This window comes from Ovis canadensis, chromosome 26 (genome assembly GCF_042477335.2).
Source record: "Ovis canadensis isolate MfBH-ARS-UI-01 breed Bighorn chromosome 26, ARS-UI_OviCan_v2, whole genome shotgun sequence".
NCBI classification, from domain to species: Eukaryota; Metazoa; Chordata; class Mammalia; order Artiodactyla; family Bovidae; genus Ovis; species Ovis canadensis.
In genome coordinates, this window is record NC_091270.1 from 17,422,770 (window position 1) to 17,450,385 (window position 27,616).

General features: G+C 50.3%; 1 protein-coding gene across 1 annotated transcript in view; it reads left to right on the plus strand.

Annotated features, from left to right (window-relative positions):
• The window catches only part of DLGAP2 (DLG associated protein 2), a 109,614-nt gene that overhangs the window by 20,342 nt on the left and 61,656 nt on the right, over window positions 1–27,616 (plus strand). Inside the window, exons 2-3 of the mRNA XM_069572819.1 lie at window positions 1,654–2,714; window positions 11,229–11,440. Coding sequence (XP_069428920.1) covers window positions 1,722–2,714; window positions 11,229–11,440 — 1,205 coding nt within the window. The 5' untranslated portion in view covers window positions 1,654–1,721. The remainder of the gene's footprint in view (window positions 1–1,653; window positions 2,715–11,228; window positions 11,441–27,616) is intronic.

Consider the following 27,616-nt stretch of genomic DNA (forward strand, 5'->3'; position numbering starts at 1 on the left):
TTGTAATTGTTGTTCAGTTACTCAGTTACGTCTAGCTCTCCATGATGCTATGGACTGCAGCATGCTGTACATATTAGGGTCTGTATTTTCTGTCTGTATTACATTATATGTCATATATGCATACTATGTACTATTGTGACCCATTGGACTATAGCTCTCCAGGCTCCTCTGTCCATTGGATTTTTCAGGCAATGCTGGAGTGGGTTGCCATGCCCTCCAGGGGATCTTCCCAACCCAGGGATCAGACCGCGTCACCTGTGTCTCCTGCATTGTAGGCAGATTTCTTTACCTGCTGAGCCATTGAGGAAGCTATATACATACATATATATAATATACTATAATGGGCTTCCGTGGTGGCTCAGATGGTAAAGAATCCATTTGCAATGTGGGAGACCTGCCTGGGTTTGATCCCTGGGTCAGGAAGTTTCCCTGGAGGAGGGCATGGCAATCCACTCTAGTATTCTTGCCTGGAGAATCCCAATGGACAGAGGAGCCTGGAGGGTTGCAGTCAATGGGGTTGCAAGGAGTTGGACACGACTGAGCGACTAAGCACAGCACACATACACTATAGAGTCTGTATTTACTGTATATATGATATGCATACCGTGTACACATTCTGTGTGGGTATATGTGCTATGTGTACACGTCACATATGCATGTAGTGTGCTGTGTTGGGGTCTGTACCTCCTGCACCCCTTTGATGGCCAGCTGGGAGCAACAGAAGCAGAAGCGCTAGGACAGCAGGAAGTAGAGGAAGAGCGAGGGGCAAAGCCGGGAGCCCAGCACACCCTGAACTTCATAAATGCTGACCCAGGAGAGCTGAAAATGGTGACAACCACAGTCACGGTAACGTAGCTAGAGTAGCCATGTGCGTACCCTCCTCCTGGACCTCCACTGTTGAGGACACGGAAGCCCACCTAGAGTCCTGCACCAGTGGGGGCAGAACCTAACTAGTCGTGTCCACAGGCCCAGTTCCAACCAGTGGACTGAGTGGCCTTCCCCCTGGCAAACTTGGCATCCTGCAGAGGTCAGCTCTGGGGGTTCGAGGGTCTCCGTACAGTAGCACCACTCACAAAATGAAGCCTTTTTTTCTGAGTAGAATCGTATAGCTCAAAATCAACAGTGTGAAACAGGAAATCAGGGCATCATGACTTCATCCTCATATTGACATGGACGGTGGCCTTGAGAAAGTCGCCTCTGCCTGTTGCCTGCACGGCCAGTGCGTGGCTTTACGCAGCTCACAGCCAACCCTCCGTGTGGCACATCAGCCCACCAGCTATCTGCTTAAGTAGCAGGTGCTATTCCTCAAACTTCTTAAACTGAACTACAGCACTCAAATCTAGTCAATGTAACTCTTTTCCCCCAGACTGTTTGCTTAACACCACTAAATCTTACTGTCAAGACCTGATGACCATTTTAGACATATATCAGTATTTGTAGTTGCAGAACCAGGCTGGGGAACAGTGGTTACTCTTCTTCATACTCCTGGACTTTGGAGCCGTCCATGTGGTGTGAAGAAATGGCCATTCAGTTGAGTGTCCATATCCAGAGTGGTCCCGGGATAAAACAGTCCCCGTGTGGACGGGGGTGTCCACACAGGCTTTCCCTCGGAGTCGCTCCACGTCTGACCCAGCTTCTGTGTTCTCTCGACAGACCAGCAGTATTCATGGTCCCCAACTCCGCACTTCAATGAAGAGAGGTACTCCCCCGCACCAAGGACTATGAAGGGCTTGTCTGGGAGTCGGAACCCGCCGCTGTGCTCCGGCCACACATGCGGCCTGACGCCCCCCGAGGACTGTGAGCTGGGCCACCTGCACCATGGCCCCGAGGCGCGGCCGCCCTACCTGCTCAGCCCTGCCGACAGCTGCCCGCTGGAGCGCCACCGCTGCTCCCCGCGGACCTCCATCCACTCCGACTGCGTGATGCTGCCCGTGGTGCTGGGCGACCACGTGTCCAGCAGCACCTTCCCCCGCATGCACTACAGCTCCCACTACGACAGCAGGGACGACTGCGCCGTGGCCCACGCGGGCGCCAAGACCAACCGCATCCCAGCCAACCTGCTGGACCAGTTCGAGAAGCAGCTGCCGCTGCACCGGGACGGCTTCCACACGCTGCAGTACCAGCGCGCCTCCGCGGCCGCCGAGCAGCGCAGCGAGAGCCCCGGCCGCATCCGGCACCTGGTGCACTCGGTGCAGAAGCTCTTCACCAAGTCCCACTCCCTGGAGGGCTCATCCAAGGGCCACGTCAATGGCACCAGAGCCGACGGCAGGGCGGACGAGCACGCGCACGGCCACCACGCCAAGCACGGCCGGCGGAGCAAAAGCCGCGAGCGCAAGGTGGAGGGCCGGCCGCGTGGGGGCCCGGGCAGCTGGTGGGGCTCAGACGACAACCTGGACAGTGACAGCACCTGCCGCGCCTCCAGCGCGCTCGGCCGGCCCCACGCAGAGCCCGTGGCCCGCTGCTACCCTGACGCGCTTCCCGGCCCCTTCGGGGACCTCTCGCTGAGAACCTCCAAGAGCAACAATGATGTCAAGTGCTCGGCCTGCGAGGGCCTGGCTCTGACGCCTGATGCCAAGTACATGAAGCGCAGCTCCTGGTCCACGCTCACCGTGAGCCAGGCCAAGGAGGCCTACCGCAAGAGCTCCCTGCACCTGGACAAGCCACCCGGGCCCCCGGAGCTGAAGCCACCACTGCGGCCCTGCCACTACCTGCAGGTGAGGGCTGGGTTCTGGTTCTGCAGGAGAAGGGGGCGTCTGGGCTCTGCAGGTCAGGGGGTCGTCCGGGCTCTGCAGGTGAGTGGGGCCTACTGGCTCTGCCGGTGAGGGGGGCATCTGGGCTCTGCAGGTGAGGGGGGCGTCCAGACTCTGCAGGTGAGGGGGTCATCCCGACTCTGCAGGCTACTGGTGGGAGTGTCCCGGGAGGACCTGGAGTGTGGCGGGCCAGTCCCCGGAGCCTCTGAGGCTGCAGGATCCAGTGACAGCCACAAGGTGTGTGCCCACAGCAACATTTCCCCATCTGAAAGCGGCCAGTGGGGCCCAGGAATGGGTTTGCACGAGCTCACCAGCTTTCCCCACGCAGGCAGCTTTAAACCTTGGATACGTCAGGGAGCCTGGTTCCTGTGTGGGTGAAACAACAGGCACGGGCGGGCATGGACGCGCTGACATAGGAATTCTCTGCTTGGAGCCCTTCCTGTCCTCTTGGCTAACCACATGTGCCCAAATGAGAGGGGAGCCCAGAGCCAAGAGGTCCCCTCTTTTTTCAAAAGGCCTCTGCAGTTACTTTTCTCAGCTAACAGCACTGTTAGCAAAGCTCTGAAACCTGAAGTTTCCTTCAGGGCACATGTAATTTGCATTCGAATCCGCCCTTCGATGGGTGATGCAGGCTGTGCACGGGATTGGAGAGGTTCTCTTGGAACCCTGAGTAACCGTCTGATCGCCAGCTTCTGATTGCTGGCTGAGTCGTCAGGAAGTCAGTTATCAGGCAGATAAGAGACCGTGATTCTTCTCAGGCATCAGGTGGCTTCGAATTGGGATGGCGTTAGCAATTCCAACTGCCACCTGGAGCACGGTCCATGACCCAGTGGATCTGGTTTAAAACGAAAATCTGCTCATCAGATTGCTTTCATAGGAAGATTTATTCAAAGAGACAGAATATTTAATATTTAAAGAATATTGCTTATTATTATTTTATATTAAAATAGTAATATTTGATTGATATTAATTAAAATGTTAATATTTAAGACTTAAATTTTACTTGTAGTTATTTGCTAAATGTCTCTCAGTTGTGTCCAACTCTCTGCATCCCCATGGACCCCACCAGGTTCCTCTCTCCTTGGAATTCTTCAGACAAGGATACTGGAATGGGTTGCCATGCCCTCCTCTAGGGGATCTTCTCAACCCAGGGATCGAACCCACATCTCCCACGTTGCAGGCAGTTTCTTTACCGCTGAGCCACCAGGGAAGTCCTTGCTAATGCATAAACAGGAAGTTTTTGCTTGAACGTCTGTAAAGGACTGTGATAAACACGGGAGATGTGAGACCTGGAGCGCCCCAGGCCCCGCCCCGCCCCAGGCTGCTGGAGCCCCAGCCCGCCCACAGGCTCTCTGCTGACTGCACTGCACTTCCTGGGAATCCTCCCCAGCCAGATCAGAGGCAGGGGAGTGGGAGAGTTTGTCTGTAGCTGCCGCTGTAGTAAGATTTAAAAGAACAGAGGGGAGAAATAAATGCTCATAGGCTCTTTTTGCTTTCTCCACCAGAAGCTAGAGAAATTTGGAGGTAAGCAAAAGTACTGTATTTTATTTTCACCTTTGGTTTGTACAGAATACATAGTTAACATTAGAGGAAGTTCTTTTTATGTTTTTAAGTAGGTCAAAGCAGACAACAGAATTAAAAGAAAATTCTGATCCGTTTTATTCTTTGAAAGAGCTTTTTCGGTGTTTCCTCCATCGGCAGACACAGCATCTAAGGTCAGAATTTTAATGAGTGTCACACTGACCGGGTGGGTGACATGCAGGTGGCCAGCTCAGGAGCAGATGGCCCCTGTCACACCCTGCCCTGAGTTCCAGGGACACAAGGTGGACAATGGCTGCCTGACCCTGGTGGGAGGACAGATGGGGGCAACTGCCTCTGTCACACCTGGAGCACACTAGGAGTGCACCTGGAGCACACCGGGAGCACACTGGGAACACCGGGAGCACATTGGGAACACACCGGGAAGACTGGGAGCACACTGGGAGCACACCGGGAGCACACTGGGAACACTGGGAGCACACTGGGAACACACCGGGAGCACACTGGGAGCACACCGGGAGCACACTGGGAACACTGGGAGCACACTGGGAACACACCGGGAGCACACTGGGAGCACACCGGGAGCACACTGGGAGCACACCGGGAGCACACTGGGAACACTGGGAGCACACTGGGAACACACCGGGAGCACACTGGGAGCACACCAGGAGCACACTGGGAGCACTGGGAGCACACTGGGAACACACCGGGAGCACACCGGGAGCACACTGGGAACACACCGGGAGCACACTGGGAGCACACCGGGAGCACACTGGGAACCCTGAGAGCACACTGGGAACACACCGGGAGCACACCTGGAGCACACTGGGAGCATACCGGGAGCATACTGGGAGCACACCGGGAACACTGGGAACACTGGGAACACACTGGGAACGTACTGGGAGCACACTGGGAGCACACTGGGAACACACCGGGAACGTACTGGGAGCACACCAGGAGCACACCGGGAGCACACTGGGAACATACCGGGAGCACACTGGGAGCACACCGGGAACGTACTGGGAGCACACCGGGAGCACACTGGGAATGTGGGCCTTGGCCCCTCCAGCATCACGCAGCCTGGGACCAGCACCAGCTCTGGTCCCCTTTTCCCATCCTGGGCCCTGGCCTCTACCCCCGCCTCCTTCACTTTCTGTCCCTCCTTCCTGTCTCTGTTGTTTCTGCCCGCCACAGGGTCCCTCCGGTGACCAGGGTCTCCCCCCTTGTGTGTGTTGACCGTGCTGCAGTGTCTTGTCTGGGGCCTGCTGGGGGAAGAGCTCCTGGCCCGACACTCCGGGAGCTGTTGGAGGAGAGGAGCAGGAGGACATGGAGCCTGAGGGTCACTGTGAGCATGGAGGCTTCCCTAGGCTGGAAGGGCATTTCAGCCTTGCCTCAAACACCCAGCCCCTACCAAGGTCTGTGCGTCCCAGCCCCAGGCACCCAGCCCACCCCACCGTCCTTCACGGGAAAGGGCTCCAAATGCTGTGGGTCGTGAGCAGCCTGCCCCCGTGTCACTCATGAAGCTGGTGAGGTCCCCTGGCCGCCAGCTCGAGTGCACACAGAAATACAGCTTACGACACTGTCTTTCCCAGTGTCGCTCACACAGTGGGTTTTGTGCCGAGCGCGGCGGGCATGCCAGCCCACGAGTCAGCTCCTCTGTGGCTTCCCACTGCGTGCATTCAGTCACACGCAGGCCCTGTCGTTCTTAACTGGTGAACGAGAATGAGGTAGGATGCTCACCCACACAACAGCACACGTTTCTGTAGTGACTGACGGTTTCCCAAAGGCCCTTCTTACACTCTCTCGAATCTAAGCACAGCGTCTGATGCACACGCAATCAATGAGGCTGAGAGATTTACCAGGCTCATGGCTGGCAATGCTCAAACCCCAACATCCGTCCATGAAGAAATTATTTCGGCAACATTTCTCAAATGCCTGCCTGTCACAGGCCCGAGACCAAACCAGCACCCGACGGTGATGCAGTGAACGGTCGCAGCCTCCTGGGTCAGTCCCTGTGCTGGACACTCGTCACTCCCATCGGCCCTGCCCCCGTGTGCTGGGATAGGGGAGTCCGGACAGAGGTGGCGTCACTCCAGAAGGGGTGTGGAGGAGTCGGCCTCAGAGCTGACCCACACCCTCAGCTCTTGGTCAGAAGTCAGCCTTTACTTCGGACCGTGCGGAAGCACCCAAGGCCTGAGGCCTTTGAAGTGCTTGAGGCAGAAACCAGAAAAGGCCCGTTTGGTAAAGATGGATGGTTTTTCTAAACCACACATGGAAGGCTGACTGCACGTTATGCTCGGACTTTTCGCTGCGTGGACGGGCGGCACGCCAACTCCCGCGTCATTCAAGGCTCAAGTGCACAGGCTCGTGTCTGTGTACAAAGCTTCCAATCACTAATAAAACAGAGGAATAAAAGGAAGGTCACTTGTAAAATAAGAACATGAATCTTAATATAAGATCATCTGGTCCCTGACAGATGTGTCCAGAGGGAAGTGGAGAATCCGGGAGCTTGTTTCTGGGTGAAGACTTGCCTCTAATCTGGACCTGAGGAGGGAGTCTCAGAGGCCCGCCGGCAGGCTGCTCTGATCCTCCAGGTGGAGCAGCGTGCCACAGGTCCCTCCATCAGTGACACCACGCAAAGGAAACCAAGAGCACTTTGGTTTACACACAGAAAAGAGCTGTAGTCAAGGCTCGGGTCGTAGTAGATGGGAAGGCAAATGCTAGGATTGCACAGGACGGGAGCTTGCCCTCCAGGGGGTGGGGTCGCACAGGACAGCAGCCGGTCCTCCAGGGGGTGGGGTTGCGTCCTGCTTCTTGGCCCCGGGGTGCTGGCCACGTCCCCCCGGTGTGTGGCATCACAGCCGCCCCAGACAGATGTGCGGGCTGCCCTTGAGGGCGCCCCACTCGGACCCATGGTCTTGCACTGTGACAACCTGGAACTGGGAAACCCAGCTGTCTGGCTCTGTTACGTTCCCAGGGCAAATGTGCCTGGCATGCGTTTAAAACAAAACGAGAAAATTGTGGGCTGAATGGAGAAGACACGTCCCCACATGGACACCTAGTGTTTGATGGCATTTTCTTCCTTGGTTTCAGCACCTGGAAGAGAATATTATTACAAAACCCCAGCCCTTGTACCTTTGCCATGCTGCTTAAAAGGAAGAGAGAACATTTTAATCTGCAGCCTGAAGTCTTCTTCAAGCAATAAGCAGGAGACACTGAAATCTACACTCACCTAGACCTTAAGAAAATGCCTATTCAGAAATTGTAAATGTCACTCAGTGCTCTAAGCAAGCAGGAAATTAGAGTAATAATTATCTCTATATGCAGCAAAGATTACACATGGATTTGTGGAAGTTGTGGATACCGTGAAAAGTTTATTCTTTCATGAAAGCACTTGATGTTTTGGGGTCCACCCTGGCCACCCTCACGCTGGCCACTGAAGGTTTGTGACCCTGTAATGTGCTGAAGAAAGCATTCTTTCCTGAGGCACGGTGGCGTTTTGGTGTCACTCCCCCGTTCTTTTTACAGTCTGCAGACATATGCTTCACAATCAGCGTTGCAACTACTCGACTCTGGTTTACTCTCCTTCTGTATTGAAATCTCTTCTGTCAAAGACTGCGAAATTGGCAGCTTCAATCAGAAACAAAAATATACAAGCTGATCTCATTTGTTAGTTAATTCACAAGCTACTGGAAAAAAATCTTTACTTTGTTTTTTTTTTTTTCTTTTAACAGAAGCATGTTTTTGATTCACAAAAATTCTATAAGCTGCCAGTGGGGATGCGTCTTCCCTGGCACATGGCTCCTCCCCATCCACCTCCCACCAGCCTCCTTGGAGCGTCTGCCCCACAGCCGAGCCCCTCTCCGGGGCGCTGGGGGGGGGGAGCTGGAGCCTCTGTGAGACTCTGCTGCCTACTGCTCGAGTCCCAGTGACTTAGAGCCCCCAGCCTCACCTCTAGGAAGCCTTCCCCGACCACCTCCTCTCTGTTGACAGCTTCCTCTGGCTCCTTCCCTGTTTGCCCTCACACCTCCTTCTTTGCCCTAATTAAACCATAATTCACTTTATTTTATGCCTGTCTCCTCTACTGAAATGTATTCTCATTTGGGACTAAGTCTTCTTAAATTAAAAAGATAAGTTTACTTTTTATTACAATAGTTATTAATATATACATGGTCCATGTAGAAAACTTAGAAAATATAAATATAAAGAAAAATCATTGAAAAGCCCACCGTTACTGTCTCCCAGTGATCACTGCACACCCTTCCGGCTATGTTTCTGTGCGTAATACAGCATCTCTGTCTTCCAGGGCTGCCCCGGTGGCTCAGCGGTAAAGAACCCCCCTGCCAATGCAGGAGGCAAAGGAGACACGGTGCAGTTCCTGGGTCGGGAAGATCCCTGGAGAAGGAAATGGCAACCCACTCCAGCATTCTTGCCTGGGAAACCCCATGGACAGAGGAGCCTGGTGGGTACAGCCCATGTGGTCTCAGGACATCGGCCGCCACTGAGCATGCGTGCACACACACACACACCTGCCTTTACAGTGTAGAAACACGGTGTCCACAGGCTAAAAAGTGATCTCCCTCGTGGACATCCCTCCTTGGCTAAACGCTAGTTCTTGTGCGTATTATCCGTGGCATGGTTTAGTAGAGATTCTCAGCCACCCCATGAGATATTATCAGTTCCCTCCTTTGACACTAATGATCAGTTCACAGTCCCCAGCACGAATCCTGTTGTCTGGGGACATTGCTGTGTCAGAGGCACCCACAGATCGAGTTTTCCAACTAGTGGCATAAAGTGTGGGCCCGCATGACTGCTGGGCATGAGGCGGGGGGCAGCCTCTGTCCCACAGCCTTGTCCATCCTCCAGCTTGTCGGGATTGCTGAAACTGACCCCCGTGAGGAGAGAGGTGAGAGCCTGGATGCCCGGAGAAGCCCAGACTTCGCCCTCCTGATCTCTTCTCCCGAGTGCCCCGACTCCTGTAACCTGTGTCTGCTCCCCAGTGGCTTGCTGCCGGCGTTTCTCCTTCTTCCCGCGGTGTCTCTGGCAGCTCTGCGCTGCCCTCTGTGGTCTCGTGCCCACCCACCTGTCTGGACCACTCCCCGGGTCGGAGATGGGCACTCAGCACCTGGCTGTAGGGAGCTTGGACATGCTGCCCCCAAGCCCTGTTCTGCGGCTGGGAGTCCCTGGGCCGCACCGCCCTGAGGGTCAGCCTGTGAGGACCCAGAGTCTCCGTCCTGTGAAGCCCCCTCCTCTTCCATGTGAGGCTGGTGTGTCTCTGAGTCTTTCATGGACCCAGCCTGGCCCAGGGTGGGGGCTGGTTCCACACCCAGGCTGCAGGGAGGATCCGCGGAGCATCACCATGGGGCCTGGGGGGCTCGGTACCTATGTGCTCACCCTCACTCAGGGGCGCCCGCTCCCTGCATGTTAGTGGGGGCCCCAGAAGGGGCATCCATCCTGCCCTGGGCTACAGTGTGCAAGATGGAAGATGGAGAAAAAGTGCTTTCAGCTGATAACTCTGCCCTCGCAGCCAGCCGTGCCTGTCCCTGGCCGGGGCGGTAATGAACGGCCCCATCAAAGGTGGAGAGATGACAAATGAACGCATCTACAGAACATGCTCTCAGACACAGGAAACAGACTGCCGTGGCGGGCAGGAGGGCTGGGGAGGACTAGGGGTTTGGGGTTAGCAGATGTAAACTAGTGTGTACAGGGTGGGTAAACAGCAGGTCCTACTGGATAGCACAGGGAACTGTATTCAATACCCTGTGATAAACCACCATGGAAAAGAATATGAAAAGCAGTGTATATAACTGAATCACTTTGTTATACAGCAGAAATTAACACAAGGTTGTAAATAAATTGAACTTCAATTTAAAAAAATTTTTTTAAAACGTGGAAAGATGGCAAGACTCCTTTTACAATGAACCCACTCCAGTATTCTTGCCCGGAGAATCCCCATGGACAGAGGATCCTGGCAGGCTCCATGGGGGTCCATGACGTTGCAAGGAGTCAGACAGGACTGAACGACCAAGCACAGCACAGTGAGAGTGTACTTAAGTCTCTAAACATTAACCATAGGACAAGCCCCACCTACGAAGACTCTGTCAACATGGAACTGCATCGTCCCATCTCCACGAAGAGCATGGTGGGAGATTCCCTCCTCCAGCGTGAAGAGCATGTGCCCTGGGTCTTTGGACTACGGAGCTCCGTGCGATGGTGCCGGCGCGTGTGGACTCACACAGCCCTCTACACTCAGCCGCTGCCTGGTGCGGTTTCGGTTTTTGTCAGCATCACAACTGGTGGAGCGTGAAGGGACCGCTCTGCCCTGGGCGCCCCTGGTGGAGACGCCCTGTGAAGTGTGTGCTGTGTGAGGACCTCGGGTTTCCTGGGGGGCAGGTCTGCTCCTTCCTGCCCACAGGGCAGCCTGCAGGCACGCCGCTGACAGCGCACGGTCTGAGTGCCGGGACTCAGGTCCAGGCGTGCCCCGGCGCACAGGGCCCCGGCGCACAGGGTTCACGACCAGCCCTGGGCTCACGCCCCATGTCGGCTCTCACAGGCCTCAGGGCCTCCTCCTCTAACTGCCTTCTCTTTTTCTTCCTCTCCACACTGGAGACCTCCCTTGTCCGGTTTTCTCAAGGTTCACTTGCTTTCTCACCGCAAGGAAATAAATCTAAGTGTTAGCAGTGGTTTTTCCAGGTGCTGAAACTACGTTTTCTCCTCATTCTACTTTTCTAACATTTTCTCACTTTTCCCATAACGTTTGTCACTTTTATAACAGGAGGAAAAGCAATGATTATATGTGACCGTCCTTTTGGGAACTGAGTGACGGACCATGAAGAAGCGTGTGATGTTCAGTGCTGAGTGCCGGTGACGAGCCGTGTCTTCGGGGGCCGCGTCCCCAGGAGGCAGCTGGGGCCCTGACGCCCTGTGTGCTCTCCCCAGGTGCCCCAGGACGAGTGGGGAGGGCGCTCCACGGGGGGCAGAGACGACGAGATCCCCTGCAGGAGGATGAGGAGCGGGAGCTACATCAAAGCCATGGGCGACGAGGACAGCGGGGACTCGGACTCCAGCCCCAAGACGTCCCCCAAGCTGGCCCTCCGGCCAGAGCCCCTGCTCACATCCATCGGACAGAGGCCACTGGGAGACCTCCAAACGTAAGCCCCCCACACCTCCCCCGCCCCAGCCCAGGGCTTTCCTCACACAAGCCAGCGGTCAACCCAGAAAAAGCCCAGGATTGAAAATATTGGACTCAGTGGCCATCAATTTAAAGTCCTCTTTAAAAAACCTTTCAGACCTTTGGTTACACTTCCTGCGTAGTAATTAAGGAAATATACTAGGGTGATTTCTAAGTCAAGTGTTAATATCTGAGCACCGGTCATAGCCAGTGACCCATCCGTGTCTTCTCAGATCATTGCAGCTATTTATCAGGAGTTCCTGTGTGTGAGACAGTCACAGTGGGGAGTTTTCTGTTTACTGTAACTTTACAGGCGCGTATGTAGGCAGCAGAGTTTTTGCAAGGTAAGAACAGGAACTGGATTCGCTTTATAAATATCATAGAATATGCTTTATATATTTGTCCAAAGATACATTGTGGGGCTTTTTAAATTGAAATATAGTTGATTTACAACGTTGTGCCAATCTGTGCTGTACAGCAAAGTGATTCAGTTACACACATACACCCATTCTTTGTTTAAAGTCTTTTCCATTGGGGTTTATCCCAGGATGCTGGGCATAGTTTCCTGTGCTTTGTTCATCCAGCCTGTCTGTCGCAGTTTGTATCTGCAGTCCATCCCCACCCCCACCCCTCCTGGCAACCACGAGCCTGTTCTGTGTCTGTAAGTCTGTTTCTGTTTCATAGACGAGCTCACTGGGCTGTTTTAGATTCCACATATAAGTGATATCGTACGGCGTCTGTCTTTGTCTTTCTGCCTTACTTCGCACAGGATGATAATCTCTAGGTCCATCCGTGTTGCTCGAATGGCGTCGTTCCATTCTTTTTTTATGGCTGAGAAATGTTCCATTGCATGTCTGTACCGCATCGTCTTTGTCCACTCACCTCTGCGTGGACAGACAGGATGAGTCCAGGTCTTGGCTATTGTGGCTAGTGCTGCAGTGAACACAGGGGTGTGTGCTAAGATACACTGCTGATGAATTTAACTAATTTCCAAAATATAAACAGAGGAAACTAGGAACTTGGCTATTCATTTGAACGATGAAAACACGACTGCAGTTCTTAGCTGTCAGACTGTTGTGTGTTTCCAATCCTTCCAGCGAAGTCTGGATTCACATGCGAGGAAGCACCTGCTCTTTCCACCACGAGCTGTGGCTTCTCTGGTGTGGAGGTTCGACAGGAGGGTGAAGCGGCAGGTCGACGCTGTTCCCAGGGCATGTGCTGTTCCCCTTATATGTGTGCAGGTTATTCTTTTCCCCCAAATCTGACACCGCGGTGGATACGTGACACGGAGCGGGTGGTGCCGTGTCCAGACAGTGCCATGCCTTGTAAGATGACTCCACGGATTCGCAAAGTCCACGAAACTCCCATAGCAAGTTGCTCCTTGTATTCGGATATGAAATTTCTCTTGAAAATATGTTACTGGGAGGTTCATCAATCGAGTTGTTGTTATTGCCTGTTCAGATCTTAGCACATCTTGGGGTTTTATAGGCTTCAATATAATTTCATTTATTTCATCTTAAATGACCTCACAAAAGCTCAGCTCTTTCCCCAGGGAGGTTAAAACTGTGCCCACGTTATGGAACAAAACCCTGACTCAAAGGGATGAGGTGCCTTGGCCACATAAGGGACCAGGGGTTTGATTGAAAATGCTTATTGCAATCCCACATTCAGGGAAAGTACTTCACCTGAACAGCAGGAGCGCGTGCCAGGGACCACATGCTTTCTGTGAGAAAGGAGAAGGTGGGTTTAAAACATGGCCCTGAGCAGAAAGTCTGGGATTTAGCAGCTCCCTGGGTGTGTTTCCCTACAGCACCACAGAACTTCACCAGCGGGAACAGATTAAGATTCAAGTGATAAACATAAGAATTAGCGTCTGCTGACCTCCTTCAGGTTTTTATTCTCCTCTTGGTATGCACAGTTAATTCTATTGATGTTAATAATGGTATTCAAGAAGGCAGATAAAATAGCCAGAAATAGCCTGGTAATTATACTTTAGTTCTAACTGGATGGATTGAGGATGGATTGATGTTCTTACGGCTAAACTATCATATGGGCATGGTGACCCCTGGGAGTTTTACGCGCCTCCTGCCTCACATAAACTCTCCTGTGTGATGGACTTGGCCAGCAAGCCTGCTTTGATCTGCCTGGCTGAGACCTGCAAGGGTCTGGGGCTACCTGTCTTCAGCCCTTTTGAGCCACATAATGTAACCCCCCTTCTGTGAAGGCTGCTTGACCTCTGGGAACAGTGGTTCTGTTGAGCAGTGTCTTGTCTCCCTGCTGTTGCACCAAGAAAGCAGCCAGTCCTCCCATTAATAGCTGACCGTGCTTCCTTATTACACGTGCAGGGATTCTCACTCTCTTCTTGCAGTGTTCTGTGAATAGTGCAAGGTGACAGAAAGTCTTTTCACTCCGGAAAGAAAAATGAAGCAAAAACAAACAAGCAAAGACTTGTCACACTTGTCTTACTGCCCAGAACTCTCAAGAGTTGTGTTGATTGATCGAGGACAAACTCTGTCTCTCTGTGGGTCAGACCCTGCCCACAGGCAGATGCCACTGAAAGCTATTTTAAATGAAATGTAAATTTCAAGATGCTATTGAATCCAATTTACTAGGTTTTAAATTAGTTTATGTATTGATATCTGGAGAGTTCACTTTTTATTATTATGAAAGGTAGACCAACTAATTTAATTTTAGGGTCTTTTTCTGCTAGGTTGAATTGAGAAGTCAAATCTCTAATAATTTTGAACATCTCTGAGTCATTCTCTCAAGAAGGTAGCATTTTTAAATTTGCAGAGAAAGGAGACCTTATGTTACATATGAGTTACTTCATATGTAAAGATAAACTCAGGCGGGTTACAGATATAAACATAAGAATCATGTTGGCGTGTGTGACTGTATGCAGGTGTGTGTATATGTCTACATGTGTATGTACAGGTGTGTGTATATGTATACATGTGAGTGTACATATGTGTGTATACATGTGTATGTACAGGTGTGTATATGTATACGTCTGTGTACAGGTGTGTATATGTATACGTGTGTATATGCAGGTGTGTATATATGTCTACATGTGTATGTATGGTGTGTGTATATGTCTACGTGTGAATGTACAGGTGTGTGTATATGTATACATGTGAGTGTACATGTGTGTATACATGTGTGTGTACAGGTGTGTGTATATGTATACGTGTGTGTGTACAGGTGTGTGTATATGTATACGTGTGTATATGCAGGTGTGTGTATATGTCGACATGTGTGTGTACAGTGTGTGTATATGTCTACATGTGTATGTACCGGTGTGTGTATATGTATACATGTGAGTGTACATATGTGTGTATACATGTGTATGTACAGGTGTGTGTATATGTATACGTGTGTGTGTACAGGTGTGTGTATATGTATACGTGTGTATATGCAGGTGTGTGTATATGTCTACATGTGTGTGTACGGTGTGTGTATATGTCTACATGTGTATGTACCGGTGTGTGTATATGTATACATGTGAGTGTACATATGTGTGTATACATGTGTATGTACAGGTGTGTGTATATGTATACGTGTGTATATGCAGGTGTGTGTATATGTCTACATGTGTATGTACAGGTGTGTGTATATGTATACATGTGAGTGTACATATGTGTGTATACATGTGTATGTACAGGTGTGTGTATATGTATACGTGTGTATGTGCAGGTGTGTGTATATGTATACGTGTGTATATGCAGGTGTGTGTATATGTCTACATGTGTATGTACAGGTGTGTGTATATGTATACGTGTGTATGTGCAGGTGTGTGTATATGTCTACATGTGTATATACAGGTGTGTGTATATGTATACATGTGAGTGTACATATGTGTGTATACATGTGTATGTACAGGTGTGTATATGTATACGTGTGTGTACAGGTGTGTGTATATGTATACGTGTGTATGTACAGGTGTGTGTATATGTATACGTGTGTATATGCAGGTGTGTGTATATGTCTACATGTGTATGTACCGTGTGTGTATATGTATACATGTGTATGTACCGTGTGTGTATATGTATACATGTGTATGTACAGGTGTGTATATGTATACATGTGTGTGTACAGGTGTGTGTATATGTATACGTGTGCATGTACAGGTGTGTGCATGTGTATATGTGTGTATATGCAGGTGTGTGTATATGTCTACATGTGTATGTACAGGTGTGTGTGTGTACATGTGTATATATGTACATGAATCTGCATATGTGAATATTTTACAATCTTGAGTGGAGAAGGCATATCCCAACCTTATTCCACAGTGAGAAACTACAAAATATTGACATATGTTAATTCATAAAACTAAGAACATATTCATGGTAAAGGCCAACAAACAAATGAACAAACTAAAAGCACTGTCACCAAAGTAAGACAATCATGAAAACCTGGGGAAATGGCCCATGATACAGGTGACACGTGCTCACATTCCTAACACCAAGAGACACCTTGCAATTCAGTCAGGAAGAGATGAGCACTGTGGCCATATGATCGGGCAGAGGCCAGAGAAGACGTCCGCATACCTCGTCAGTGAAAGTCTAGGAGAGCTTCAGCATTCCACTGAAAACTAAGAATCTAAACTCCAGTTCTGAGCGTAAAGGTGCAGAAATGGCAGCGGTGCTCACTAGCTCATGTGCATCGCTGTAGGAAGCAGTCAGCTGTCCACATGCCCGCCAGCAGGGATCTGGTCCCACAGGTGGGTTCACCCGTAAGAGCAACAGGTAAGATGCTCTTCATTGTTACCATCAGTAATAGCAAAAGTTACAGTAACCCAGAGTCCACAATGATAGGACTGACTGAACAGTAGATATATGCAAGGATTGAAATAGTAGAATATTATTAATAGAATATACTAGAGTATTAGGCAGCTATAAAAATGAGGAACACTTCTGTGTGCCAATTGTGGAGCAATCCAGATTACATCAACTTTAAAAATCAAAGTACAGGACATTATTATGTAGCTGCCACTTTTTTAAAAAACACAAGAGACTGAGAATCTCTCTATGTTTATTGTAATTACAGGTTCTCTCTCTTTTAAATTTGTCCGTGTGTTTTTTGGCTGCCACGTCTTCGCTGCCGCACGGACTCTTTCCTAGCTGTGGAGAGCAGCAGCTGCCCTTCGGCACAGTGCTCAGGCTTCTCTTGTCGGGGAGCGCAGGCTCCAGGGGTGCGGGCTTCAGGAGCCGTGGCCCCTGGGCTCAGCTGGTGCAGCTCCTGGGCTCACCTGTTTGCGGCCTGTGGGACTGAGCCTGTGTCTTGCCTTGGCAGGTGGACTCCTCCACTGAGCCACCGGGGAACACCCGATGCTGCCACCTTTATATGATGAAATGGGAAAACAAGACTAAAACGCATGTGAGATTATATTACATAAAGAGACAATAGAAGAATAAATAAGAAGCTAATAAAAATGTTTACATCTAAGGAGTGAGGAGGGAGTAGGTACGACAGGGATGGGCAGGACATCTCAATATGCCTCTTTATATGGTGTTGACCTTCATTTATGCAAACGTGCCATCTATTCAGAAATATCGGAACTTAAAAGATGTAATAAAAGGAAGTAAAACCCACTCTCAAGAGACAGAGCAGCCAAGAGAAGATTTAGAGCTGACTGATGACAGCCATCAGAGAGAACTTTAAAATAATGGATTAATGCCGTAAAAGATCGGAGGGAAAACGTGGCGTACTCAAAGACACCAAAGGGAAATTGGCAGAGAGAGAAAGTATAAGAAAGAGGGAGGCAGACACACTGCAGGTGAAAACCACGGTGTTAGAAGCAGAGGTTTAGTTGCTGAGCTCATCAGCAGACGCGGCACAACCACGTGCTGGTCAGTGAACTTGAAGATAGTCCACAGGGGTCACCACACACACACAAATACAGGAAATAAAGGCAGAAAAGAGCATTCAGGGGCTGTGGGCAAACATTAAATTGTCCAAGGAACTGAATCCCAGGAGAAAAAGAGAAGGTGAATGGTCCATGGAATAAGCATTTGAAGACGTAACGCCCAAGAGTTCTGAAAATAGCGACAGACGGCAAATCACAGATTGAGGAATCGAGAAAACCTCAAGAAAGACAAGTACCCCAAACAAACCACCAAAACCCTGGGCAAATACACACGTATTCACACCACCAGAAACCGAGAGTAAAGAGAAAATCTTACAGAAAGCTGGAGAAAAATAGAGGACATTACATACAGAGGAGCGAAACCTTCTCACAGGGGCTTTGTCGTAAACTAGCCAAGCCAGAAGACAATGAGTGACACCTTTAAAGTATTAAAAGAAAAACCTGTGAACCCAGAATTTGACTTAGAGAAAGTATCTTTCAAAAATGAAGAAAAGATCAATGTTTCAGGATAAAGACAGCCACTATTAGCTATTTTTCTCCATTTTAATTACTTTTTCAAATTTCTGTAATGAGTATGTAAAGTGTTTAATACTGACCACCTTTCCTTTCCAGCTCTTTGGGCAGGGAACTCAACTTAGAGGTAAAGGTAATATACTGTCCTTTCTTCCCAACATTTTCCCTCTTCTCATCGTAGGAGCTCTCAAATCCCACCCCCCACAAGCCAGGTCGTTCCTGACCACCCTCACAGCTGCACACGCGTCCCCTCGGTCTACACCCAGCTGCTTTTGTGTGCTTTCTCTCCTGCTCATCCAGCCATGAGACGCATGTCTGCCCACAGCGCTGAGGGCAGTGCCCAGTTCATCTCCTGGCGAACCAACGGATCTGACTGCATAATGGATGGAGAGCTGTCACCCCGAACAATGAAGAGTGCTGAAAGCCATCACTCTTTAACTGCGAGTCGCTCCCTTTACGTCTGTGGTCTTCAGATATCTAACAGCGACGGATGACATGGGTCAGGAGAAGTCAGACAGGACTTTCTGTTACCTAAACAGAAGCCAACAACTGTCAAAGCCCCACCTGTCTCCAGGTAGTGCACTGAATAAAGAGATTAGAGCATCTAGGTTGCTGCCATATCCTGGCTATCATAAATGGTGCTGCGATGGACACTGGGGTGCACGTGACTCTTTCAATTCTGGTTTCCTCAGTGTGTATGCCCAGCAGTGGGATTGCTGGGTCATAAGGCAGTTCTATTTGCAATCACTGTTTATAATAGCCAGGACATGGAAGCAACCTAGATGTCCATCAGCAGACGAATGGATAAGAAAGCTGTGGTACATATACACAATGGAGTATTACTCAGCCATTAAAAAGAATACATTTGAATCAGTTCTAATGAGGTGGATGAAATTGGAGCCTATTATACAGAGTGAAGTAAGCCAGGAAGAAAAACACCAATACAGTATACTAATGCATATATATGGAATTTAGAAAGATGGCAATGATGACCCTGTATGCGAGACAGCAAAAGAGACACAGATGTATAGAACAGACTTTTGGACTCTGAGGGAGAGGGACAGGGTGGGATGATTTGGGAGAATGGCATTAAAACATGTATACTATCACGTAAGAAACGAATCGCCAGTCTATGTTCAATACAGGATACAGGATGCTTGGGGCTGGTGCACAGGGATGATCCAGAGAGATGATATGGGGTGGGAGGTGGGAACTCATGTACACCCGTGGCGGATTCATGTCAATGTATGGCAAAACCAATACAGTATTGTAAAGCAAAATAAAGTAAAAATTAAAATTAAAAAAAAAGAGATTAGAGCAAAAAGAGGTAAATCTGTAAGATCTGAGGGCAAAATTAAACAACATTAAGCCTAATAGCGGAGAAGGCAACGGCAACCCACACCAGTACTCTTGCCTGGAAAATCCCATGGATGGAGGAGCCTGGTAGGCTGCAGTCCGTGGGGTCACGAAGTCTGACATGACTAAGCGACTTCACTTTCACTTTTCACTTTCATGCATTGGAGAAGGAAATGGCAACCCACTCCAGTGTTCTTGCCTGGAGAATCCCAGGGATGGGGGAGCCTGGTAGGCTGCCGTCTATGGGGTTGCACAGAGTCAGACACAACTGAAGTGACTGAGCAGCAGCAGCAGCAGCAGCAACAGCAAGCCTAATAGAATCAAGATTGCCGGGAGAAATATCAATAACCTCAGATATGCAGATGACACCACCCTTATGGCAGAAAGTGAAGAGGAACTAAAAAGCCTCTTGATGAAAGTGAAAGAGGAGAGTGAAAAAGTTGGCTTAAAGCTCAACATTCAGAAAACAAAGATCATGGCATCTGGTCCCATCACTTCATGGGAAATAGATGGGGAAACAGTGGAAACAATGTCAGACTTTATTTTTGGGGGCTCCAAAATCACTGCAGATGGTGACTGCAGCCATGAAATTAAAAGACGCTTACTCCTTGGAAGAAAAGTAATGACCAACCTAGATAGCATATTTAAAAGCAGAGACATTACTTTGCCGACTAAGGTCCATTTAGTCAAGGCTATGGTTTTTCCTGTGGTCATGTATGGATGTGAGAGTTGGACTGTGAAGAAGGCTGAGCGCCGAAGAATTGATGCTTTTGAACTGTGGTGTTGGAGAAGACTCTTGAGAGTCCCTTGGACTGCAAGGAGATCCAACCAGTCCATTCTGAAGGAGATCAACCCTGGGATTTCTTTGGAAGGAATGATGCTAAAGCTGAAGCTCCAGTACTTTGGCCACCTCATGCGAAGAGTTGACTCATTGGAAAAGACTGATGCTGGGAGGAATTGGGGGCAGGAGGAGAAGGGGACGACAGAGGATGAGCTGGCTGGATGGCATCACGGACTCGATGGACATGAGTCTGAGTGAACTCTGGGAATTGGTGATGGACAGGGAGGCCTGGCGTGCTGCAATTCATGGGGTCGCAAAGAGTCGGACACGACTGAGTGACTGAACTGAACTGAGCTGAACTGAAGCCTAATAGTAAACCTAAAGCAGCAGTGATTTATGCAACTTTCCTAAAGGAAGTAAAGATGAGTTATTCTATTAAAACCATTGCCTTCCTTGGTGTATTGTACTTCATATATGAATTTGTTTCTCTATTCCTCCAATAAGTAAGTTTGTGCTAGGACCGGGTGTGTAAATAAGGTATCAAGTAAATAAATGAATGGAAGTACAGACTGCCAGGGCACTAACCAGGCAAGTGAAACTAATCGGTTAATTTTCAGTGACAGGAACCATCTTTACAAAAAAGTGAGATTTTGATGAACCAAATTGCTTTTGAAATAACTTATTGAGATAAAGATGTTTTTAAAAATCTCTTTTATTGCAAAATTTGGCAAATATATATAAAAATTTGTGTTCATTATTTTTTTAACTTTTTATTTTGTGTTGGAGTATAGCCAGTTACCAATGTCGCAATTGTTTCAGGAGCACAGCAAAGAGACTCAGCCACACATATATATGTGCCCATTCTCCCCCAAACTGCCCACCCATCCAGGCTTCCACGTAACACCGAGCAGAGTTGCCTGTGCTGTACAGTAGGTCCTAGTTGGCTATCCATTTTAAAATATAACAATGTGTACATGTCCACCCTAAAGCCCCTGATTACTTCTTCTCCCCATCCTTCCCGCCAGTAACCATAAGTTCGTTCTCTCAGTCTGTGAATCTTTCTGTTTTGTAGACAAGTTCAAGCCTCCAATGAGAGCTCAGTTTGGCTGGCACCTTAGTGTCCATCTGTGATACTGTGAGCAGAGAACCTGGTCACTGTGGGCCAGACTATGACCTACAGCTCGAATGCAAGCTAACCCTTGAGTGTTGCTTTAAGCCACCGAATCTATGTGGTGTGTTAGTCAGAGTTCTCCAGAAACACAGGGTGTGTGTGTGTATGTGTGTGTGTGTGTAAGAAAGAGAAAGATAGACAGGGATTAACTGTAAGAAACTGGCTCTCATCATTGTGCAGGTTGGCAGATTCTAACTGCAGGGCTGGCTGTCAGGCTGGGGTCCCAGGGAAGACCTGAGGTTGTGGCTGGAGGCTGAAGACAGTCTGAAGGTACAGTTTCTCTTCCCCAGGGAGCCAGTCTTTTTTCCTAAGACCTTCAACTGATTAGATGAGGCCCACCCATATAATGGAGGGCACTCTGCTTTCTCAGTGTCTAAAAATTTAAATATTAATCACATCTAAAATCCCTGGGCTTCCCTGTTGGCTCAGTGGTAAAGAATATGATTGCCAATGCAAGAGATGTGAGTTGAATCCCTGGTCCAGGAAGATCCCCTGGAGAGGAGAATGGCTACCCACTCTAGTATTCTTTTCTGGGAAATCCCATGGACAGAGGAACCTGGCAGGTTATGGTCCATGGGGTCACAAAGAGTCCAACAGGGCTGAGCTGCTAAAGCATGCACATCTGAAAAATGCCTTCACAGTGCTGTCTAGACTCAGCTCAGTTCAGGTCAGTAGCTCAGTTGCATCCAATTCTTTGCGACCCCATGGGCTGCAGTACACCAGGCTTCCCTGTCCATCACCAACTCCTGAAGCTTGCTCAAACTCATATCCATTGAGTCAGTGATGCCATCCAACCATCTCATCCTCTGTCATCCCCTTCTCCTCCTGCCTTCAATCTTTCCCAGCATCAGGGTCTTTTCCGGTGAATCAGTTCTTAGCATCAGGTGGCCAAAGTACTGGAGCTTCAGCTTCAGCACCAGTCTTTCCAATGAATATTCAGGACTGATGTCCTTTAGGATTGACTGGTTTGGCTGTCTAGACTACTCTTGACCAAATTGCTGGGTCCCACAGTCTAGTCAAGTTGATCCATGAAATGAGCCAACAGACATAGCGATGGAAAACGAATATGTGAAAGTATTAGTCATGGTTATCTCTGGGTGGTGGACTTCTGGCTGAATTTCATTTTCTTTTAAATATTTTCTGAATTTTTTCCAAAAGCATATGTTAGTGTTAAAATAAGAAAAGATGTTGAAAATCAGTTTTATTGTCTTCTAAGCTTCCTTGTAACCTATAAGTACTGTTTCCTCAATAATAATACCATATTTAAAACAAATTATCCTTGTGTTGTAAAGTTACTACAGTAATAAATTTATGCTCAGTGACTTTATTAGACGTTTCAGCTTCAAGTGGAATTATAATTTTTTGTGGATTTTAAAGCCATAAAATGGAGCTTATTCCCAGTAGTACTGCCATATTTTGTGTCTCCAGGGCTCATTTTAAGTGAGACATACAATAGGAGATGCTCGGGGAGAGGCGTGTGTCCCTGGCGGTAGTTGGGGCTTGGTGTTATCACCAGGGAGCCTCTTCCTTGATGGTGCAAAAGGGATGAGCATTTGAGGGTTACTAGCCTGGACCCTCTCTGAAATCACTTCCAAGTCGAACACCATTGTGTGTACTTGGGGAGGAGCCTCCGCACTCCTGGACCAGACAGTGAAGGGCTTTTCCAGCACAGACCCCTCCCAGTACTGGGTGACTTCTGGCTACCGCAGAGCTCCCATACCGAGAGTCCTGTCTGTCATTTTCCTGCACATTCAGTGTCACAATTCTTCTTTTCCATCTTCTGTGTCTTTCTCTACTTCCTGATTACATTAGCACCTCCTCAGATGACAGTGTACACTCATTTCTTTTTATTATCCTGGGAGTGGTCATGCCATGGCTCTTCAGCTAACACTGTTAGCTGACGGGGCTCCACTTATGACCTGTTTCGTGGTACAGTTACACTGTTATTTTCATTTCAGATGGAGGTGCATTTAGTGATTATCTCCAATCACAGCAGGATGGTAAATTTTACTGTCAATTGATTCCTACATTTGTATCAGTTCAGTTCAGTTCAGTCGCTCAGTCACGTCCGACTCTGCGACTCATGAATCACAGCACGCCAGGCCTCCCTGTGCATCACCATCTCCCGGAGTTCACACAGACTCACGTCCATCGAGTCAGTGATGCCATCCAGCCATCTCATTCTGTTTGCCCCTTCTCCGGCCCTCAGTCCCTCCCAGCATCAGAGTCTTTTCCAATGAGTCAACTCTTCCCATCAGGTGGCCAAAGTACTGGAGCTTCAGCTTTAGGATCATTCCTTCCAAAGAAATCCCAGGGTTGATCTCCTTTAGGATGGACTGGTTGGATCTCCCTGCAGTCCAAGGGACTCTCAGGAGTCTTCTCCAACACCACAGTTCAAAAGCATCAATTCTTCGGCACTCAGCCTTCTTCACAGTCCAACTCTCACATCCATACATGACCACAGGAAAAACCACAGCCTTGACTAGATGGACCTTTGTTGGCAAAGTAATGTCTCTGCTTTTGAATATGCTATCTAGTTCAGTCATAACTTTTCTTCCAAGGAGTAAGCGTCTTTTAATTTCATGGCTATCGTGACTATTCAAATAGATGTTAAAGTCAGCATTTATCATTAGATATGGCAATAGTAAAAAAAAAAAAAAACTCTTCTTAAACACTAATAGCGTGTACCTCTTATTTTATAAAGTAGTAACAGCATATACCTCTTATTTTATACAGTGGTAGGTAGTCAGACATTTAACCTGTAAAATCAGCAGTCAGAAAATACAATGGAGTGAGAAGAAGGGAAACAAACATTTATCTGCCGCAGTGGTTTTTAATTTCTGGTACTAACGGGGAAAACACAGAACAGAGTGGCTGTTGCCAGCAGAATAGAACATATTCTTCATATGTTGGCCCGGGAGTTTACCTGGTTCCCTGTTGGTCTCACTCCCCAGACTTCATACTAAGTCTCTCAAGAGCATAGAGCTCACCCCCATTTTCCTGACAGAGTTGGCGCTTAATGATGTTTGATGGATGGAATTGCTCTTACGGAAACTTTAACTGGGGCCGTTCCGTGGGGTTGGCCTCCCTGCTTGCTCAGTCTGTAAAGAGTCTGCCTGCATTGTGGGAGCCCTGGGTTCGATCCTTGGGTCAAGAAGATGCCCTGGAGAAGAAATGGCAACCCACTCCAGTATTCTTGCCTGAAGAATCCCATGGACGGAGGAGCCTGGTGGGCTACAGTCCATAGTGTCACAAAGAGTCGGACTCGACTGAGTGACTTTCACTTTCATCCTGTGGGATTGTTGCTGCTGTTGCTGCTGCTAAGTCGCTTCAGTCGTGTCCGACTCTGTGCGGCCCCATAGACGGCAGCCCACTAGGCTCCTCTGTCCCTGGGATTCTCCAGGCAAGAACACTGGAGTGGGTTGCCATTTCCTTCTCCAATGCATGAAAGTGAAAAGAGAAAGTAAAATCACTCAGTTGTGCCCAACTCTTAGCGACCCCATGAACTGCACCCTACCAGGCTCCTCCGTCCATGGGATTTTCCAGGCAAGAATACAGATTGTTAGTGATAATTTTTACTATAACCTTGTGTCCCAGGCATCTCCCTTGTTATGCTAATCGTTGTCTTAAAAGCTATTCTTGAAAGCCATAGAGAATCACTGAAGAAATTCAAGTCAGCTAGCACATTCCTGTTCTAGAAAGGTTCATCCAACTGGGTGGACACCATCAGGTGTCCATCAGGAGGCCTGGGGGAGTCACCAGGGCCGCCTTAGTGATGGTGTGTGGGTTGAGAAAACCAGCCTGGAGGCAGACATCCTAGAGACACAGTGGGACCCCCAAGGCTGTGACTCGGGCAGGGCTGGGGTGGCGTGCAGTGAGCGGCTGCTGTGAGGAGGGCAGGCATGGCAACGGCGCCGAGTCCGGCAGGGGCAGGTGGCATGCAGTTGCCAAGAGGGGTCGCCCCCACAGTCCCGGCGGCCAGGCACAAGGATGCCTACTCTCTGCCTCTGCGGGGTCGGGGGGCAGGGCGCCAGAGGACAGCGAGCACCCCCAGGGGACCAGCGCTGCTGCGGTACCCCGCCTTCCCGATTCCGACGGCGGGGCCCACAGACAGGCAGGAGAGGCTTGGGGAGTGGCCAGGGTCTCAGCCACGTGGGGAGCAGCAAGGCTTCCCAAGGAAGGGGCCGTCCCGGCCGTCCCCATGCTAGACGGTCCAGAAGAGGCAGGGCCTGCACCCCAGCCGCCTCCCCGGGGCAGACAGCTTCTGCAGTGGCTGGTCTCAACCATCACTCATGGACTCCCTGCATTTTCCGTTCTCTTCAAAATCCGCATTTTCTCACTTCCTTTTGTCGAAGGTTTGATGAAAGAGTCACTGTATGTGGACTGAATTGTTCTTTGATCTCCACGACCTGGAGGTATTTAACTTTACTGCCACCCTTTGTATGCAGACTCTGCCCCCAGGGGGTGCTGCAGGCACACCGGCCGAGTACGTGTGTCAGGTCTGTGCTGGCCCAGTGGCACCCGGGGAATGTGTGTGTAGCTCAGTGAACAGCAGGTGCATAGGTACCGAGGTGGTTGGCGGCGGCGTACCAGTTGCCATGCTGATGGGTCATCCCCTTGCTGCGCCTCTGGTTGCCTGTTAGCCACCAGGCGGGTTAACCCAGCAGCAGTGCTGGCTGTGCCCTATTTGTTAGGCCTCTTCTTAACGCGTGCAACTGGGGGCTCAGAAGGCTGGTCACTGGAACACACACCCCCTCAGATGGGCTCCGAGAGCCCCTCCCGGAAGGAGCAGGCCTGAGGGACCCCGGCCCCTGATGCCCTGGCCTGAGGGTCCAGCCAGGCACTGGCCTGAGTGTGAGCGCCACATCACAGATCTGGCCTCAGACGGGTGCCCGGGACAGGGCTGAAAAGGCAGCACGTCCTGTGCCTGTGTCTCTGGGACCAGGCCCAGGAAGGATCAGGACAGTTCTAAGTGCTTCCCAGGTGGCTCAGCAGTCAAGAACCAGCCTGTTAATGCAGGAGACTCGGGGTCAATCCCTGGGTTGGGAAGATCCCCTGGAGGAGGGCATGGCTACCCCCTCCAGTATTCTTGCCTGGAGAATCCCATGGACAGAGGAGCCTGGCGGGTAGAGTCCATGGGGTTACAAAGAGCTGGACATGACTGAGGGGCTGAATGGCAACAAAGTCAGGCTGCGTGTTCCCTGAGTCATCCAGGCAGGGCACTGCCATTCACTGGCCGGTAAGTATTTGACGAGCTCCAGCACAAGTGGTCAAACTCTAGTCTCCTTCACAAGAAGCCCTCCACCCCTGCTGCCCCCCTCCCTGGACTGCGCATCCCGTTCCCGCATCTGCGCCTGCGCACCCCAACATCAGGGATCCCGTGCTCATGCCCCCCATCTCAGTGCCCAGGCCGTGCAGGGTAGGGCCGCCTTGGGCACAGGCCATCCGGCATGTTCCCTGGACAGAGCGCCTGAGTCCGGCAGACCCTGGTGTGCTCAGAGCTCAGCGTTTGCTTCCCGATGTTGTCACCCCGGGGCCAGCCCTGGTGCAGACACAAACCCAGTCTCCAACACCCGCAGGGAGACTTTTCACAAGTGTGTTTGCTGTTGTCTGTGGATGAAGTGGGTACACATGCAGGCCCTCTGAAGGGTCCCTCCGTGGGGCACCCTCGCACACTGCCCCAGCAGACCTGCGTTCCTCTAAGTGTCAGGGGTCCAGACACCACCTGCCACAGAAGCGCCTCGGATGTTTATTGAGGTTCAGATCTGGAGCCGCCGCCGCCCGTGTGAATCTGCCTGGGGTGTGTGGTCCAGGAACCAGCGGGGCACTGTGATGCTGGGAGCTCTTGGGAAACCTTCAGTGGGCGTTTTTCTGTCACCCTGACACTAGCTTTTAATATAAACCAGCAAGTGTCAGAAATTTTAGTAAAAAAAAAGACTCCGTGCTTGCTTAAAAACCCATCTCAGACAGAGAAAGGAGTGGAGACCAACCGCAGTGGAAGGCCCTTGGGCGGCAGAATGAGCGCCCAAGATGGTCTTGGCTGTCCCTGAGCGCAGCCCTCACCCGGTGCGACCCAGGGTGGCCGACACCTCCGCGGGGTACTCGCTCTGTGCCAGGATGTGCACACTGCGGTGGCCCAGCGTGCACGGGCCAGCAGGGGCAGCCCTGAGTCCACACCGTCTCTGCCTCCCTGGACTCCCATTCAACCTGGAGTGAGCGAGCGGGCTGGGCTGGCCATCGTCAGAAGGGCAGGTGGGGCGGCCACCTCACAGACTCGCTCAGCTGCACACCAGGGAGGAGGGGGACGGGAATCCCCAACACCAGACTGGGGTCTCCCGGCCTCGAAGCCCTGCTCTCCCCACCCTTAGCCATCCGTCTGCAGGGACCACAGAAGCTCTGTGACCACCTGGAGGAGGACAGCCGTGTCTGCAGCCCAGAGTCTCCCATCCACGACTCGCAGGGCAGGCGA